Consider the following 20,610-nt stretch of genomic DNA (forward strand, 5'->3'; position numbering starts at 1 on the left):
AGAAACTTTTTTTTCTCCTTTTTCATATTAACCACTAGGGTTCAAGTGTCCATATTCTGGGCCAAAAATAGCAGATCTACAATCTCACAACGCCTCGCGCTGCGAGGCGTTGTGAGCTTGTAGATCGGCAATTTTTGGCAAAGAGCTTTCGTGTAGAAGGGAAAAAGAGCAGACTAAGTACAGAGTAAAAGGTCAAGTTATTGACGGTTCAAGTGGTTAAATATCAGAAAACACAAATTGACATGAATCCAAAATACACTGATGATTGTGCTATCAAAAGATGAAACTATATGGAATCTATGAAAAGGTTGTGGGGGTCCCTGCTTCATCTCTTTCTCAACTAAGGGGTGCTTGGCCTGAAAACGTTGAAGACCCCTGCTATAAACTAAACCAATTTTCTAAAATGCTCCAAAACAACCGATTTTCTAAAATGCTCCAAAACAAAAGAAAATAAATTCAAGAGAGAAAGAAGATAAAGAGGAAAGGAGTAGGAAATAATAGGATCACTGCACGGCAACACAAAAGCGTACCTTGCTCCATGTTGCCCATCATATTTGGCGAGGTGATGCCGAGCGGTGGCTTACCACCCTGAGGTTGAACGCCGGGACTCTGCATGGGTGGTTTTGGAGAGGAGGCCCATCCTGGAGAAGGGTTAGGAAGAGAAGGAGACCTCATGTGAACTGGGGAGGCGCCCGCCGAGCCCATCATCGAGTGGGGGGACTTCATCGGCGCTGAAGTAGGAGGAGCCGGTTGGGCGTTGGGGCCGGCGGGTCCAGTGAGCATGCCAGCGAGCTGGGAAGGGGTCTGGGGGGACTTTAGGTTTCCAGAGGGCGAGCCCATCATGGGAGACTGCACCTGCCTCAGAGGTGGTGATTTGAGGGGGTTGACGCTGGGAGAGTTGCCTCCGCCCGCCTGGACATTCAGATCTGCTGGTTTGCGGCCTCTCTGTCCCTGTGAGGGGCCAGAAGCAGGGGGGAGGTGGTTAAGACGGCCATTGCCTCCCGTGGGCGTAGATCGGTGTTCGGGGCCAAACGCTGGATCCCCATGTGGACCCCTCATTCCTCCAGGGCCCCCAGGGAAGGGCCGCCCAGGACCCATAGGAAAGTCTCCCGGCTGGCCCTGCTCAGGGAAGGGAGGCCCCTGCATAGGCCTGCCCTGGGGCCCCATGCTCTCCATCGGAGGCCCCCCTCCTGCTCTCATTCTCATGATTTCATCTGGACTCATATTCATGGGGCCGTCTCGTAGCTTGGAAGGGTGCATGTGGGGGCCCGGCCCCATGCCAAACTCGGGGCCCATTTCTCTGCCCCCCATGCCCTGCAGCCTGGAGGAAGGGCTCATAGGGCCATCGCCGGGCATCCTTGGAAACATGCCCATGCCGTTTCCAGGTTCCATGCCACCTCGTTGGTGGCCCATCATCCTTTGCATATCCATCATCATTCCAGGAGGGAGGCCCTTCTCGCCGCCCATTCCCTGGTGGAACATGGCCTCCTGGACAGACTGAGGGTTTGGGAAGCGTTCGCCTCGACCCCCTGGACCTGCAAACATGCCACCCGGTCCCCCAGGAAAGCCTCGACCGTCTCCCATCCTCTGGGGCATGTCGTCAGGCCATCCCATTCCGGGCCTTGGGGGTCCCTCCATTTCAGGGTTCATCATGCCAGAGAAGCCAGGCATCCTCTGCATGTGCGGGGGCATGCCTCTGGGTCCAGGGCCCATGGCCATGCGCTCCTGGTAGTGCTCAGGCGGGCCTCCTGGTCCGCCCCACATCTCTCCTGGGCCCATCTGATAAGGAGGAGGGGGGCCTCGCATCATGCCCCGAGGACCATGGGGGTGCATCATCATGTCAGGAGGAAGTGGACGGTGTTGCATTTCCTGTTTCCTCTTCTTCTCTTCGTAAAACTCCTGCTGCAGTTTCAGCCACGCCACTTGTTCGGGGGTCATCTGGTCCCCATCTCCACAGCCCCCGGGACCTCCCATATGTGGTCCCATTTCATCCTGTGGGAAGGGGGGCATGTCTCTAGGGCCGTGCGGAGGGCCGAAGGGTGGCCCTTGAGGCCGTGGACCTCCGGGACCGCCCGGTGGCCCGAGACTCTGAGACTGGGCCATCATTGCCTGGAGGGGCCCCTGCTCAGGCCTGCGGGGTCCACCTTCAGGGCCTCCGTCGTGGGGTCCTCCGTGCGACTGCGGCGGCCCCGGCACCGGGGCGTCGCGGTCGTCGGGGAAGAGCATGCGCTGGATGTCTCGTAGAGTCTGGAGGGAGCGCTGGCGATGCTCCAGCTGTTCCTGGGAGAGGCCCTCCGTGTTGGCCTCCATGTTCAGCAGCTCCTGGGCCAGCTGCTGCTGCTGCTGCTGCTGGGGCGTCAGTCCTGCCCCGCCAGGGCCCCCGCCCTGCCCCGCCTCGCCCGCCTGCGGAGGGTTGAGGCCCGCCTCGGGCGGGCCGACGGGCGCCTGATCCCCCGGGGCCGCCGCGTTACCGGGACTGCCGCCAGGGAGGTTTTTTGTGTCCATGCCCGCCGAGGAGGACCCTTCCTGCGGGAGGACGCCGGACTGAGCCCCTTGGTTGGAAGGCTGGGGCGGGGCGGGCTCAGTCATGCCAGGTAAGGACGGCTTGGACCCCGGCTGGTGGTTCTGATCTTGAGGGTGGGACGGGGTCTGCTGGGAGGGCTTGGAGTCATTTCGGAGGGCCGTCGCTGCGTTATTCTTTAAGAGGGGATAAGAGGATATGTAAGTAACAAGATCTCATATTCTTATGCAAAAGACTGTGCACAGCAGGTCAGAAGGGGTAAGATGTATGGGTTTACCAGGACGAGGGGAGCCTTGTCCTTGCTGTTGGAGATGTTCTTCATGTGGAAGGTGATGATGTTTTCTGTGTGGCCCGTTAGAACCGCATCAGCTGCCCTGAGGACACAATGTCAAATATCAGTCACCAGCAGGACAGTGTCTGTGTGTGTGTGTGTCACAGTGAGCCAGAAGTATCACTAGATGGAGGAAATTCCAAGGTCAACAGACTAAATAAACAATTTCACACATGTGCGCGCACACACACACACACACACACACACACACACACACACACACACACACACACACACACACACACACACACACACACACACACACACACACACACACACACACACACACACACACACACACACACACACACACACACACACACACACACACACACACACACACACACACACACACCTTTGATCTCTTATTCCCAACAGAGAAGAGTGTTAATATGAGCCAACTGTATTCTCGCACAGTTAAAAATACACATGCTTTTGCACACAAACACACAATGGATTTAGGCTATAACTGGGGAGATTTGGGTAGGTGGAGAGAAGCGCACGCACACACATACAAAATCAACAGCAACAAACCAGTATTGAACACAACAACTGCCATTGACGACAGGGATACAGAGGTACTTCGAGGCCAATTGTGTGTGTGTGTGTGTATCATTATTTTATGCTTTAACTATTGAAAAATAGCGGATATACAAGCTCACAAGCTTGTAGATCTGCTATTTTTGTGAAATTGTGAAAATTATAATTTTGACCCGATTCTATAAGTGTCTTTTGAATCCTTCTAACATTTTTTGAAAAACCCATGTTTCTATGTCAGCAATCTGGCCAGCCATCGTCAAAGAAAAGGTCCTTTTCACTTAACTGGAGCTCAGTTAGTCTGTTCTTGAGAGACTACTATGTCAGTGGTTCTCAAACCTTTTCATGTGAAGGACCCCCAAAATGATATTTATTTGGCCACGGACCCCCATCTCAAAATATTTAGTTCCAGGGACCACCCAGAAGCAAAATTTGAGTTACAAATGTTCGCTTTGAAAATACATATATTCAAAGATTTGCACACATTTCACGACTTTTTCAAAAATAGCAGATCTACAAGCTCACAGCACAATGCCGCGCTGTGAGCTTGCATTCAATAATTCTAGGCCTAAATGGGTTAATTATCCTGAATAAAACTCATACAACGTGAGCTTTCCTCCAGAGAGAACGCACACACCACAATAAGCCATAAAGCCTCATTTATACCCTGTAGTACAAGATGCGACGTGTTGCTAGCTTGAAAACTGGTTCTTATTGGCAGGTGACACCATCAGAGTTTAAATTAAGTAGGGCTGGGCATGTCACCGGCGAAAATATATCAAAACCAATATTTAGAAGAACAATAACAAACTTGATATACACACATATACTGTATAATTATATATAGAGAGAGAATAGCGAAAATTGCCGATCTAGCTTGTAGTGAGCTTGTAAATCGGCAATTTTCACTTAAGTAATCGAGGCAAATTGTTTATTTTCCTTTTTGTTTGTCAGTTTGGTTTTACTTTATGCCGCTATAAAAGTTACGGTGTTAAAAATAAAAAATAAAACGTTAAAAATAAGACTGTGTGAATGATTATCTGCAATAAAAATATTGAAATAAATAGATTTAAATCGAGGCTAAAGTTTGTAAACAATCGGGATATTGATTTAAAGTCATATATCGCCCAGTCCTAAAATTAAGCTCAAGTGTCAACCATATTCCATGATCATGGAGGAGGAGTAAGACCATGTCACAGTGATGGAACCCTCAAATTCAGGCTAGCGAAGGCGCTTCTCGCGCACAACAGTGTGCTAACAGTACAGTGAAAACTAAAAGTACTGATTACAGGCTAATGAACAAGTGATATTCCCACCCAAACTCCGTAAGGCACAGATTTGGCGCGGCTGAGCATCCTTACTTGTTGGCCATCTCTGTTGTGAAGACATAAACAAGTTTTGAGTTGGCTTTCTGGCCGCCAGAAGGCTCCGTCGCCGAGCCCTGGCCTCCCAGTGCATTGTGGGAGGGTGTGGAAGAGCGACTGAGGCCAGAGTTGGAGGTAGGATGAGAGATGGAGTCCTGGGGCTTCACGTCGCTGGAGGTGCAGTCTACAATGAGATGGAAAGGAAGCCAATGGTGTTAGGAGGGCGACCTGGCGTTTCCCAACGAACCTAAGCACAACAGTGGGGGCCAGTGGTGGGCAAGGAGGTAGGGAGCGCTTCGCTGTGTTCACTTGGACCTCGCGGAGGTAAGTCGAGGGGACGCCGATTTACTATTCTGTCCATAACGGCACGTAACTCGATAACAGCGCTGAGTCGGCTCATGCGACCGCCGCAACGCTCGACACAGCGACTCACTCCCTCGCTCGGCGGTGTCTCACGTGGCTCGTGGTCGCCTGAGACGAAAATAAGCGCTCCTTTCCCTTGCAGCCCCCCACGCCCCCACTGTTGTGCTTAGGTTCGTTGGCAAAAATATGCATGCGTCTACACAACCACACACATGCGCGCACACACACACACACGCGCACACTAGGGTTGGGATCCGGAATCGGAGGAACGGCACAAACCGGATCCAACATTGAGGAATCGGGTTCTATCACATTTGGAACAGTTTCCGGAACCAGTTTTATCACACTGTCAGACCCGTAAGGGTCCATTTGGAACCCCCTGTAGGAATCGTTAAAGGGGACCGTTAAGGAATAGGACCGTAAAGAGGGAATCGTTAAGGAGACAGAATCGTTAAAATCCTAAGGGATCCCAACCCTAACACACACACAGTGTTACACTTCCTGAACTTACTGAAGAATCCTTTGTCATCCTCATCACTCTCTCCTCCAGAGCACCAGTCAGCACCACTGTAGGGCTGCCTCCTCTCCGCCACACACATCCTCTTCACCCTGCTATTGTCTGTGCGCACACGCGCACACACACACACACACACACACACACACAAAAACATTGATTAGTTTCAATTGTGCTAGTGTTTCCAAAAATATGAAGTTTTGTCTTCTGGGACTGAATTCGGAATTCTCATTCTGCATTTTTCAACTAATATTGACTCGCGATCGGACAAACCTAGCGCAAAAAATAACATGCCTGCCAACGCCCCCAAAGTTTGAGAATTGTATTCATTCTGACACGTCAATCACTTAAACGGGTAATCTTTTTTCTAACTTTGGCACCGAAATGCATCCTGCACAGCTTCCCGTGTGCCCAAATTCTGTCTAAATAAATATTTAACAACTTTCAAGTTGCTTAGTTTGCAAGTTCTCCAAAGCAGAATTATTTGGTTCCCCATGTGCGAGGGCCACACATTGCATAGTTTTAGTTTTACTGAGAGGAGATTGGACATACTTGCTGGTCCTTCAAAGCCAAAACGCAGTAAGCATAGGTGGTAATAATGTGTGTCAGCCAGTGTTAATTTTTACAGCAAATCTTGATTTAGTTTTAGTCATAGTCTTTAAAGTAAAGTTTCATTTAGTTTTAGTCATTTTAGTAGACTAAATACAGTTTATTTTGTTGACAAGAATGTATTTTGGCAGGCCTTGATGGGTGTCATCATGCCTGATTTTACACAGATTTTGCAGATCTACAAGCTCACAACAAGCTGTAGATCTTCTATTTTAGAGCGCAACACCAGAGCACAACCAAACATAAAATGACTTGCCTTTTAGTTCTACTGGATCTCTTCTCCCTTAACATTTTAGTTTGTTGACAAAATTGTCAATATATTTAGTCTTAGTTTTAGTCATCATAGGTACGTTTTTATTTAGTTTTCGTCAGTGAACTGAAAAAAGAAATAGTTGTTTTGGTTGAAGGATTTATAATGTGTAGCCACATTATTGTGTATCATTATTTTATGCTTTAACTATTGAAAAATAGCAGATATACAAGCTCACAGCGCGGCACCAAGTGCCGCGCTGCGAGCTTGTAGATCTGCTATTTTAGAAAAATTGTGAAAATTTGAATTTTGACCCGATTCTATAAGTGTCTTTTGAATCCTTCTAAGGTTTTTTGAAAAACCTATGTTTCTATGTCAGCAACCTGGCCGGCCATCGTCAAAGAAAAGGTCCTTTTCACTTAACTCATACTCTGCGATCCCCGTCGGAACCGGGGATTTCCCGCTGTACCTCTCTGTGATGCCCGTCGTTCCCGGAAATTTAATTAACGATTAAAAGTATTGGAGACTTTAGGCCCGCCCCCTAACTGTATCCGGTCGTATTTCGGTCGTATTGGACCGGATCTAGCTTTCCGTATCCGGTCTGAGCCTGGGCCATAGTCCCGCCTCCATTGGTTTACATTGTAACATAAGAGGAAAGCTACTCGGCGATGGAAAGCTCGTTTTTCAATCCGATTTTTGCGTTTGGAAATTTTGATCCAGTCTCTACACGCCTGGATTATGATCCCCGCACATTTGTGCGCGAACGTGTCCACGTGTTACCATAGCGCACAGCTGGCTTTTTTCAATGTTTTTTCATGTAAACACTGGCGGATAAGCAGGGATACAGCGTGGCAACGGATATGTCTATTTCAATGGGGGTTTTTTTATTCGAAAGCTGTCACCGAGTCTACACGTCTACTAGATGAGTCGCGCACAGATGGTGCACGATGCGTGCGCGTGCCCACGTTAAAAGGTAAGGACAATTTGGCAGCTGCTTACTACAGCTATGTTTAAAATGGCAGCAAAATTGTTAACTGGAGCTCAGTTAGTCTGTTCTTGAGAGACTACTGTGTCAGTGGTTCTCAAACCTTTTCATGTGAAGGACTCCTAAACTGATAGTTATTTGGCCACGGACACCCATCTCAAAATATTTAGTTCCAGGGACCACCCAGAAGCAAAATTTGAGTTACAAACGTTCGCTTTGAAAATACATAATATTCAAAGGTTTGCACACATTTTCACGACTTTTTCAAAAATAGCAGCTCTACAAGCTCGCAGTGATCTTGTATATCTGCTATTTTTCAATAGTTAAAGCATTCAATAACTCTAGGCCTAAATGGGTTAAGACTGGTGCCAGCCAGGACACCACTTACCTTTCTCTTCACTCGTGGGTGTGCCGGTCTCCGGCTGTTCATACGATTCTACAGAAGTGCTCCTTTCCCTCTTGACTTTGACCTTGGAGCCCGGGCCAGAGGTCAGACCCTGGCCATTCTTCAGCCCCATGCCACCCGACACGCCCTGAGCTCCTTTGGCGCCCCCCAGAGTCTTGGGGTCACAGGGCGAGGGCTGCGATTGGCTGCCGGCACTGCCTGGCTTCCCCTGATTGGGCAATTTGGAGTCCATCTGGGCAGCGGTGGAAGGAGACATGACTGGAGGAGAGCGGACCATGACCTCTGTCTTGGGCTTAGGGCTGCAGGGCAGGAGCAAAGAGAAGAAGACAAGCATGGTTATACACGATAGCAGGGGTTTTCAAAGTGGGTGACGGTGACGGGGCACCCTGGGGTGCCGCGACGGCAGTCCAGGGGTGCCCCGAGATCATTTGATAATATTTGGAATTTATTTGGACACTTGGAAAAATATTTAGTATCATTTTAAACTTGAAGTACAAAGTTATTTTCAGTCAGTTCTAACCAAAATGGCTATCTCAACGTTTTCCTCGCAACATAATCACTAAAATGTCGTCACTGTCGGGCAGAAACCTTGTATCTCCAAGTTTCAAATGTGTACGTCTTTTGGTAGAGCAAAGCCCTTCATCATCATACAAGACGGTCGCACAAAACTAGTGAAAACAGCCGATCTACAAGCACACAACGATGCGAGGCGTTGTGTGTTTGTAGATCTGCTGTTTTCACTAGTTTAGATAATTTTATAGATGATAAATACAAAACGAAAGGTTTCCACCTGACAACGACGATATGCTATAAATATAAGGTGCTGGGAGTGAAAATTATAATGTAGGGGTGCCTCGGATTAAAAAAAAGATATTCATGGGGTGCCCTGAGACAAAAAAGTTTGGGAACCCCTGCACTATAGAATGACAAAATAATGAATGCCTTATTAACTCATTTTTTTTTTTTTTTTTTTTTTCTCAAAATGGCTTCCAACTCGGGAAACTCGGGCTGTGGCAGCCTGGGACTACTGTAATAACTCATTTTTAAATGGCTTCTAAATCCTAATGGTTTTCTGAAAAACCTATGTTTCTTTATCCAGTGCTCAAAGTTTTTAATGCCAAGTACCCCTAGAATTACATGTATTCGACCGCAGATCTACAAGCTCATAGCGCGACACTCTGTGAGCTGCTGTTTTTTAATAACCAAAGTATTAAAAAAGATAATGGTTAAAGTGGTTACGTGACACAGATGCGTTCACGGTCTTAAAGAGACCATACATTTATAGCAGGGGTTGGCAACCTTTTCGACATAAAGCACCATGTTTTTATTTTCTTGATAGTGCCATATCAACGTCAAGTTTAAATGTGACGCCACATCAAAATAAAATATTTCAAGCGGATATGGACTGTCCATATAGATCAAAACCTTTATTTGTCCTTCTTCTTTTGTAATATTTTTCCTTGACATCAGGCCATCGTAATGATCATTAGACTCCGAGCAATAACCCACCTATCTCCCAGACTCCCTCCCCAGTCAGAGTTCAGAGTATGAATGCATGTAGAATTTTGTACAGGATGTAATTTGCATGAACATGTGAGGGGAGGGACTTGATTTAAAAATGTAAATATTGTATTTTAAAAGAAAAGTCCTCTCTCACACACTTATGCCAGTGTGCCAGTGATCACCCTCACCCGTGCCAATGTTGGCAATGTGTCTAGGGTTGCCTACCCTTGTTTTATAGTCTTATTTATTATTATACACCGTTATACTAATTGTAGACTTCATTTAAAACGTGGTTTGGAATCAAAATGCCACGGTAGAAAAGCACTACAGACTGCATCTAGGCCCTAGCCTGATCTCAGACTCGGCTCACGCAGTAGTCTGAAACTGTGCCTATTCTGAGCGATTTACGGGGGAGGGACTTTTTTGCGAGCGTGCACGCACACGATCGTGACGCACGTGATCGAGACGCACGGTGGACGCGACGCACGGTCGCGGAGTGTGTGTGTGATTGTGTGTGTGTCTCTGTCTGTGCCAGTGACTGCCTCTTCCACACAGAACTGCGACCAGAAACATGTAATCAACATTAACAGCTTGGTGAAATCAGCGTGTGTGTGTGTGCGCCTTCCTCAGCCTGCCTGTGTGTGTGTGAACTTCGTTTGAATCGTTTCAACTGCTGCGCGGATTGGATATTCGTTAGACCCACCCCCACCCCCCGCGCTCATTGGACGGGCCGAAAATAAATCCCAATTCATGTACTCAGCTCCAGACCAGAGAAAGAGTCCACTCTGAGAGTGGGCGGGGTCTATGGTCTGGAAGCAGGCTATCTAGGCCCGCCCTTACAGCTGGCATTAAAATGTCTTGTATCCAGACTATATCTCCATGTTCTTTAAGCATTTATACCTGGCATTAACATGTGTCTCGTGTCCAGACTGTGTCTAGATTGAAATGATCTCTACGTTTACATCTGGCATTAATATGAATCTCCAGTGTCTGCACCGAGATGAGGCCAACTCCCAATCCGCAATTTGTGAAATGGCATGAAAGGAGCAACACCCAAGTCCCCCCCTCCACAAGTGCACGCGCGTGCACACGCACGCACGCACGCGCGCGCACGCACGCGCGCGCACGCGCGCGCGCGCACACGCACACGCACACACACACACACACACACACACACACACACACACACACACACACACACACACACACACACACACACACACATAGGGCTGTCACAATTATTACATAATCGTCTAATCGCAATTATTTGACAATCGCAATTATTGTGTGATAATCGTCATAATCGTTTACATGTTGAAAGATGTTTATTGTTTATATATGTTAAAACATTTAAAGAATAGTGGAAATAGCTGATCTACAAGCTCACAACGCGTCGTATCGCGACGCGTTGTGAGCTTGTAGATCGGCTATTTCCACTATCAATGTTCTTTTTAAAGTGTAAAGTTGTCAAATATGTTCTTCATTTCTTTGTATATTTAGGTTATGTGTCATATCTACCATGTGCAACTTCAAAGCCTACAAGCCAAACGGAAATGTAATTGTCAACGACAAAAACACAATTAAATCGTTAATCGCAATTATTTGGGTGAAAATTAATCGTCATGTAAAATGTCATAATCGTGACAGCCCCACACACACACACACACACACACACACACACACACACACACACACACACACACACACACACACACACACACACACACACACACACACACACACACACACACACACACACACACACACACACACACACACAGTCTGTTTCCTTAACAATTAGCACAATATGTAAAATGAGGATGTTTAGGGCATTATTACGTTGTAAACCGTTACCATTGTAAATGTTATTACTGCTGCTGCTTTTATAAACTATATGAAACCGTTGGGCTTTTATGGAAGATGCCTCTCTGCCTCTTCCATTACTAGTTTGACCAATTCAAATAACTCTTTCATCTTAAAATAAAATATCTATTATTAGTGTAGGGCTTGGCTTTTACAGCCACATGGTGCAGAGCAGCAGTGTTAAAGACACACGGGCAAGAGAAAGACGGGCCTCTGTTAGGGCTGTCACAATTATTACATAATCGTCTAATCGTGATTTTTTTGGACATAATCGTGATTATTTTTCATAATCGTCATAATCGTTTCCATGTTGAAAAATGTTCATATATTTAAATAAAAGGTCAGAAATAGTGGAAATAGCAGATCTACAAGCTCACAACGCGTCGCATCGCGACGCGTTGTGAGCTTGTAGATCGGCTATTTCCACTATCAATGTTCTTTTTTAAGTATAAAGTTGTCAAATATGTCAGTAATTATGTCTTTAAATAGATTTAAAGTCTATCTACCATGTGCATCTTAAAAACAGAAATGTAATTGTCAACGACAAAACACAATTAAATCGTTAATCGCAATTGTTTGAGTGACAAATAATGGTCATGTAAAATGTCATAATCGTGACAGCCCTAGCCTCTGTGAAATCCAACCGACCGAAAATCAGTCGTGGTCGACTGAGAACTTTAAATCCATTAAGTAACGCAAAAGTCCTAAATGGGAGTTGGTGCAACCGGCCCCAGGTCACTTTGAAACCAGTGTTCATTTCGTCAACTAAAACTATGACGAAAACTTCTCGTCGACTACCTTTTTTCACTGACGAAAACTAAATAAAAAACTAACATTGTGAGCTTGTAGATCGGCTATTTTCAGCATGCAGCCAAGTGTAAATCTGATATTACTAGTCCTGTGCCCGGGGGGTGTGCACGTGTGCACAGTATAAGGGATTGAAAGTAGGGGTATCAGAAGTTAATGTTGGAGTGACCGTTGGGCAGACCTTTATGCCCATACAAGGTGTTCCGTGTCCAGGCCAGTCTGTTATGTCATTACTATGACATCAGAGTATGACGTCAGAGTAGCATGCAGACAGACGGTTACCATGGCGGCAAAACTGTGTAATATCAGTGATGTCAGCATGCAGATGGTCAGATGGACGGACGGACGGACAGACAGACAGACATTTGCTAAATTAATAGTTAGATATTTTGGGTGGGTAGATTTGGTTGCACTGGTCATTTTAAGTAGTTCTCAAGTCAAAAAGGTGTGCTGGGCACCCCTGTATAAAAGATCACATTAACATCCAAGCTGGACCTCTGCGCCAACTGTAGGCTGGTCAGGTATGTGCATAAGCCATCCGTAGATATAAATAGAGGCATAGTAGGTATAGTGTGCATTCTATTACCAATAAAAAAGGACAAAAATACACCTAAAGACTGACCTGGCTGTCTGCACTTGGGACTCACCAGGTTAGCATAGCTTGTAGCTGCATTTACACTTGCTCAACGTCACCATGTGTTTCAGTGATCTGATCACAATCCGTCTCGTCTCGGGGTAAGTTCACACGAGGGCATTCATGAATAGTGATTTTTAGTATTCGAATTAATCAACATCAAAGTATTCGAATAGTCGAATATTCGACAGGACTGGCCAAACTGTCAATGTCAAATATTAAGTAAGCAAGAGGCGAACATTGTGAAAATAGCCGATCTACATGCTCACAACGCCTCGCGTTGCGAGGCGTTGTGAGCATGTAGATCTGCTATTTTCACAAGATTTATCTGTGGAACCGAGTCACATTAAATGTAATACCTACAATTCCAAGTGCTTGTCAGGGTGGGGGTCCCCAGATCAAATATGTTTATTTTGGGGGTCACAGCCTAAAAAGGTTTGAGAACCCCTGGTATAGAGCATTAACAATTTATCTACAAGGCGGCCATTGACAACTCATTTTTATGACTTCCTATCTAGCCAAGCTTTATAAACTATATATTTTTTAAAGAGAAAACTATAAAAAAAATAAAAATAAGCGAATATTCGACTTCGGTTAACAACGTCGAATAGTGACTTGAATATTCGAATATTTGGTGAATGCCCTAGTTCACACTAGAAGCGTGAAAGTCTTCCATTTCAATGACATTGAAAGGAGTGTAGTTCAATGGTTCTACCGGCGTCCTCGGGGGGTACCAGGGGGTCCCCAGCAATTAGTACTATAGTTCATTTTAGCATCACCATCATTTTAACCACTTTAGACAGATCTATAAGCTTGTACAATGTACTTCTGCTATATTCTCAAGATTGAAAGTGAAGCATATCAACACCAGTGTTTACAATGTGAGCAACCAGTAAGAAACAAGAGGCATAGAGAAACGGCTCACTCTGGCCGTTTCCAGTCCTGGGTTACCGGCCTAATCCAGAGGTATAACAAACTGGGCACTACTGGGCCACGAAACGGCGACCCGATTTTGGATCGCCGTTGGTTTTATAACCACAAATAAAGATACAAAAGGCAAAAAAGGTGTTTTTGGCAAATGACGCCATTGTTAAAAAAACAGCGTAAACTGTTGACTCCTACTCCAAATGACTCCTCATCACTCCTATACTGACTCTGTTTTTTGACACTCAGTAGGTGTTCCCGCATAGCTTCCGGGTACGATGATGTCACACGCATACCCTCTATAAATTGATTTGATGTCAGGTCATGGGAAAGGCTCGGGCAAAATAAATTGCAACCCCTTTGAAATGGAGCCGTTTCCCTGTAGCTCAGACGTTGGTTCGCTTAACCTGCAAAACCTCTGAGAGGGTCTAGCAAGACTCATCAGATGCTTAGCCTTGTCCAGTCTAGGGATGGAAATCGGAATCGGCCAATATCAAAAATCGGCAGGTATGATATCAAACCGGCCGAATCGGTGACCGGCAGGTCACGGACATAAATACCGGTTTTATGCCAATTGTGTCTATGGCACTGCACAGCATGATGCTCTGGTCCTGTGACTAAAGTAAACATTCGCAAGTAGCAGCCAGTCTACTTAGTGGCAGCCTACAGAATACAGATGGTGCTGATTACCTTTGCAATGTAAGGATATATTCCATAATCCTGGGGAGAAGGGGGAAAAAAAGCATGCGTCACCTGCTTTCCTCCTGCCTAGTCCAGACGGTCATATTAGACTGGATATTGTCTGTGATTTTGGATATTGTACTATTGTGATTGATTTGGCATTAGTGTTCTTCTAGCTTATTGGTACTCAAATTGAAGTATGTCTTGTAGGCCTTCTTGGCCTGAAAAAAAGGGTATTGGAGCAACCCTATTTTCTAGTTCTTAGCTAAAGAAATCGGTATCGGAAAAATCGGTTTTGGCAGGTCAGACCTTCATAAAACCGGTGGATCGGTATCGGCCATGAATTTGGCAATCGGTCCATCTCTAGTCCAGTCGCTTAGTATTCTGTTTCGGATTCTGTTTCAGTCTCCAAATACAGCCTACACACACACACACACACACACACACACACACACACACACACACACACACACACACACACACACACACACATTCCGGATACTAGTTAAAAAACAACATTGATAGTGGAAATAGCCGATCTACAAGCTTTGTAGATCAGCTATTTCCACTATTTTTGACTTTTTTTTTTAAATATATGAACATTTTTCAATATGTAAACGATTATGACGATTATGAAAAATAATCACGATTATGTCAAATAATCGCGATTAGACGATTATGTAATAATTGTGACAGCCCTATAGTCAGTGCCCCACCACCGAGGTAGGGGGGGGAGTGAGTCAGGCATCTAGCTAACCATAGACAAGCCCATTCACCCCCCCCCCCCCCCCCACCCCCACACACACACACACACACACACACACTTCATTACCAGCATTTCACTACCTCACGCAGCCTTGTTCTACGCTATTCTGTACAAAAAAAATGGTGGGGGGTGGGGAGAAAATGAAAACCAGAGAAGAATGACTCATGTTCTTCTCTCGCTGTCGGCTGTCGCATTCTCTCTCTCCACATCCCCCCCAGAAACAATGCTCCTCCACTCCCGCCTTGACATCCATCCGTTTGTCTGGGATGTCTGAGTACACGAGGACATGGACACTTGGGACTATGTCAGAGTTTTCGAGGGAAAAACCTCCTCCTGCACAGATTACTAAAAAGCAGCAGAAGCGACAGGCAGCGGGCCACTGACAGTGGACTGCTGTTTACTGGCTATAAAGGCAGTTCAGTTGAGGCAAACAGGACACATCCACAGAACAGAACTCCCCCAAACCACACCCTAATCTCTCTCTCTCTCTCTCTTTCTTTGACACACACTTCCTTGTGTCTATGCAACAACTAGAATGAGGTGCATGCCAACATGTCCACAGAGCACAACCACAGACTAACACATGGGACACGAGCATACAGTATGTGGATGTGCACCGACACGCACACGTCCGCGCACGCACGCACACACACACGCAAACACACTCGCACAACCACACACACGCACAAAGGAAAAGAAGGCAATACCAGGATTTTGGCAGTCCAGGCATTCATTTCCAGAGACTCCAGAGCCATGAGTCAGCAGGGAGAACATCCAAAACACCAGTGTACTCCCTGACCCCAGGACAGCCCAGGAACACACAGCAGTGTACCTTCCGACTGGAAGCGTTGATTGTAGTCGCTGATCTTAGATCTGTGGCCCACCTGACCCAACGCTCTGCACAGTAAGCAGCCTGGCTGAGGCCAAGGCAGAGGCCAGAGTGACATGGCTCCATGCCCACTATACTATACAGCTCACTGGCTGGATTACATTTCACTACTGGCCGGCCACACACACATACATACTGTACGAACTATACACAAACACTTAACTACCACCCTTGCAGCAGGTAGCATCCACATGTCCAGAGGTAATAGACCAGCCAGCTAAGCACATGGCCGTTAAGGCACAGAGAAACATCATTTAAAGGAGCTATAGTCAACTTTTTCTTGAAAAACAGATGCTAAAATAAAAATAATGTTTCGAAAATATTTTATGAAATAAGCTTCATATAATGTTTCAATTAAAAGGATCCCTGGCTAATACGACAAATATGCCTTAATACATTATAATTGTCCTCTATAACTACAATGTAAAATTTAAAACACCATATTTTATTTCTTTTAGAAATAGCTAATCTTTCACTCAATAGGGGAAATGCCTGTCGCAAGTTGATGATGTCATAAATGTCATGTGTCATTTTTATGGCATGCATGTGCAAAAAAACAAAACACAAACACATTTGAAATATTGATTTGATGCTCATACTAACCATAGGAAGTATTATGTTTGTTTTTATTTTCACATGCATGCCATAAATTCCATAGGGATAGACCACAAATTACATTTATGACATCATCAACTTGCGACGGGCATTTCCCCTATTGAGTGAAAGATTAGCTATTTATAGAAGAAATAAAATAATTTAGGCGTTTTTAATTTTACATTGTAGTTATAGAGGACAATTATAATGTATTAAGGCATATTTGTCGTATTAGCCAGGGATCCCTTTAAAAAATGACCACAAAAAGCGTAAAATAATGATAAAATAATCATTTTGGCCATTGTCAGACCGACACTTTGTTAGACTAGATCACTAGAATGTAAACAAAGTGTCGGTCTGACAATGGCCAAAATGATTATTTTATCATTATTTTAGGTTTTGTGCTCATTTTTTAATTGAAATACATATATGAAGCTTATTTTTTTATAAAATATTTTCGAAACATTATTTTTATTTTAGCATCCGTTTTTCAAGGAAAAGTTGACTATAGCTCCTTTAACTGTTTATTGCTGTAAAATAATAATATAATAATAATTGTATTGCAAAGATTCCAATTATTGTGAAATTGTCCTCTTCGCCCCTTTTTTTTTTTGCTGCATATTTGTTGAGAGAACCTGCGGACACGTAAACAGTCTGGTGGGTGCTCACCCCTGCATCAGTGTGTGGAAGTGACCAGATCAAGTTGTGGAGTAGCCAAGGCAGGCTCTGGCACGTTTTACAGTCCAAACAGAAACCAGGCTCCCATGCCGACACAACATTACGACATTATCCTCCACCTCTACAGATTTGTAGAAATACAATGGAATCAATACTAAATGTTTGTGATCCGTACCCTCAACAAAATGTGTGCCCACCACTCAAATGCATCCTCATCGCTGCGTGTCCATTCTGTTGTGCTTCGGTGTAATCTGTCTTTGCAAATATTCAATTGGGACTGTATGCAAACGTTATTCAGTACAGTTAGCTAACATCAGTGTTTTCAATTACCTTTTTTTCACTGACAAAAACGAAATAATTGACTATGACTAAATAGTAAATACTAGACGAAAATGTTAGGCGGACGAGTGGACAGGAGATCCAGTAGAACTAAGACAAGTACATTTATGATTGGCTGTGCGTGGGTGTCAAGACCCCGAAAATAGCTGATCTACAAGCGACATGTTGTGAGCACACAGCCAAGTAAAAAAAATAAAAAAATAAAGAAAAATGGGCATTACAACGCCATCAAGGCCTGCCAAAATATATTTTAGTTGACTAAGTAAAACATTTTAGGTGATAAACTAAAACTAAACTGGAATTTTATTCAAAAGACTGACTAAAACTAAAACTATGGGATGACCAAAATGCGCATGTGTGGGGTTACTTGTGCCGAGCGCCGACCACGGCCACTGCCACACACACACTGCAAACGTATAAAGGACTTTCATTGACAGCCTGTGTCTACACTCACTGCATTTTGTGAGGGGTAGGGCGCTTTGGACAGCATTTTCATAGCACTAGCACTAAGATTCACACAAGCAATGTTCTAATGCAGGTTGTGCCATTAGCACACACACACACAGCTTAGCTCAAACAGCTTAAACATCAACTTATCATGGTTGTGGGAGAGAGAGCACATCCCCGGTTATGGACTAGCGGAGTAAATTAAAGGACAACTTCACGCATTTCAACCTATCTTCATGTAATTGGTCCTCACTAATGCTCTTAACAAAATGGTATAATTTTGTTTGTGTCTCAGAGGGCTGTGGACAGTTCAGAAACCCTGCCGAAACCCCGCGAATCCAAGCTAATGGAAACTGCACACGTCATTTAAAGGAGTAGTTCACCCCCAAAATGACTTTTTTTCAATTGATTACTCATGCCATGGAGACTTGAGTTCAATGATATTTTTTTGTATTTGTCGCATTCCTAAGACAACAAATGTATTATAGTAAATTCACCCCCATTGATTCCGGATGGGGACCCAAATACATTTGGGTCCCCATCCGGAATCAATGGGGGTAAATTTATTGTAATCAAATTATTGTCTTAGGAATGCAATATAAAACTAAAAATATGTATCCATGGCAGGGGTAATCAATAGAAAAACTAATTTTGGGGGTGAACTACTCCTTTAATGGGCAATTCACTCCACACCACCAGTGAGAAACGAAGTGTTTACATGCTGATACAGTATTCCCCTTTTGATCTGAATATCAAAAGGTTTAAACCACCCCTCTCAACCTTCACGATCAGACCGGAATATTCTCTTCCAATTTACGTGTTTACATGAGGCATTTTTATTTTGATTGAGCTGTCATTGTGAATACAAGTAGAATAAGGTCCATGTAAACCTGTGTGAATTAAAACCACCCTGTAACGAGGAAGTGACACTTTGCATCTCTGAGAACAACCAATAATAAAATCCATGTCTGTCAACAGATCCTGTCAAGCCGTTCTTGAGCAAGATGTAAAACCCAGACCCACCATCTCTGTTAAAATTGACAATTAAAATTAAGCATTTATACAAGAGAACACTATACCGTGAAAGATTGGCACCGGTGTGCTAATATCAGTACACCAGTGCTACAGCTGCCAGTGGCCGTTGCTAGGTTACAGGTATTGGAAACAAGGTGGATGCGTGCAGTGATCGGCATCCATTCGAATTACAGGACAGCCAACATTGGAAATCATTTCGAGTACCGCGCTTTCCGCGCCGCTTTTGCACACAGCACTTCTTCTGCACATGCACCGCACCGTTCTTCTACCTCCATTTAAGTAAACACACATCCATGCTCGATTCCTCTGCAAACAAAAGATGCACGTAGAGCAACAGCCCCGTACAGCGCAGAAGAGAGTGTGTGACAGAGAGAGATAAAAACGTTCTCTCCATAAATGGATGCCAATATTGGAACCAGATCCCTACCTCAATTAGAGACATCCCCACATTCGGTGCTTTTAAAGGGCAGTTGAAGCAATGGTTAAAACGATCACAAACATGTAACCACCTATAAGAACTATTTGATGCCGGTACGAATTACTCTGCCAGGTTAGTTTCTCCTGTATGGTTTTTAGCTTATTTCTGGCACTAAGCACTTTGTCGCACTAGGCACTCTGTTGCGCCAAGCACCTTTTCTTGTTGTGTTTTGTTCGCCCTGTACTGTTCTGTTCTTGTTATTGTTAGTCTTGTTTTGTTTCTTGTTTTATGTGAGGACAACGGATGAAATTTAGCTTTAAGCTAACTCCGGCTGGTTTACACTGAGAATTTTGTATGTTGGTATTTTTTATGCAACATGTCAATGTCAATGTGTCCATTAACTGGTACTGTCCTGTCCAAATAAATAAAGTAAAGTAAAGTAAAGTATATAAACACAGTGAACACCACGCCGTCAGCTTGTAATTTTGCGTACATTAGACTCTAAAGTACGCAAAATTGTCCCTCTAAACTAAAGCAGAGGTCAGCAACCTTTTTGAAATGAAGTGCCATGTTTTTATTTTCTAGATAGTCACAGAATGGGGTGTCATTTAAAATGACACCCCATTCTGTGCCTCGTGGACACAGTCAGGCTTGCTGACTGAGAGCACAGAGCAGGGCAGACTTTGTGCTCTGCGAACACATATCCACCCACCCACAGATGAAATAGTGTTTCTCCTAAGCATGAAGCAAAGATGGATTTCATTGCAGACCCCCAAAGGATCCATAATGCAATTTCTGGGTTTGTTACGTCGAGACCAGATCAGCCCGTCCGCGACGCAGTCCCAAGTCTTACATCATCCATGTAACTCTGACATACGTTGAGAGAGAAAGGAAAAAGGAAACAAACTTCTCTGATTGGATTTTCCAAAACAGATCCCATCACCCCTCGAATTGAACCCCAACCCCGTTTTAAAGAGAAATAGTAAGAGCTTAAACACAACTTGCTAGTGTTTTTAATTGATAAAATAGTGTGTGTGTTTTTTTTTTACAAAGTAGCTGGTTAAAGTACAGAACCATCGATGGTTCAGAGGTTCGGTTTTTATTAATTCAATTAAAATTTGATAGTTCGGTGGTCCATTCGGAGAAACCCCC

The 20,610-nt window shown here is 44.6% G+C and overlaps 1 protein-coding gene across 2 annotated transcripts in view; it reads right to left on the reverse strand.

Annotated features, from left to right (window-relative positions):
• bcl9 (BCL9 transcription coactivator) overlaps positions 1-20,610 on the reverse strand; it is a 57,384-nt gene that overhangs the window by 4,848 nt on the left and 31,926 nt on the right. For both annotated transcript variants that reach the window (XM_080753601.1, XM_080753600.1), the window contains exons 4-8: positions 7,863-8,179; positions 5,628-5,735; positions 4,751-4,937; positions 2,799-2,895; positions 531-2,697 (exon numbers count right to left, since the gene is read on the reverse strand). In XM_080753601.1, coding sequence (XP_080609727.1) covers positions 531-2,697; positions 2,799-2,895; positions 4,751-4,937; positions 5,628-5,735; positions 7,863-8,179 — 2,876 coding nt within the window. The remainder of the gene's footprint in view (positions 1-530; positions 2,698-2,798; positions 2,896-4,750; positions 4,938-5,627; positions 5,736-7,862; positions 8,180-20,610) is intronic.

Source organism: Nannobrachium achirus (genome assembly GCF_963921795.1).
Source record: "Nannobrachium achirus genome assembly, chromosome: 22".
Classification (NCBI taxonomy): Eukaryota; Metazoa; Chordata; class Actinopteri; order Myctophiformes; family Myctophidae; genus Nannobrachium; species Nannobrachium achirus.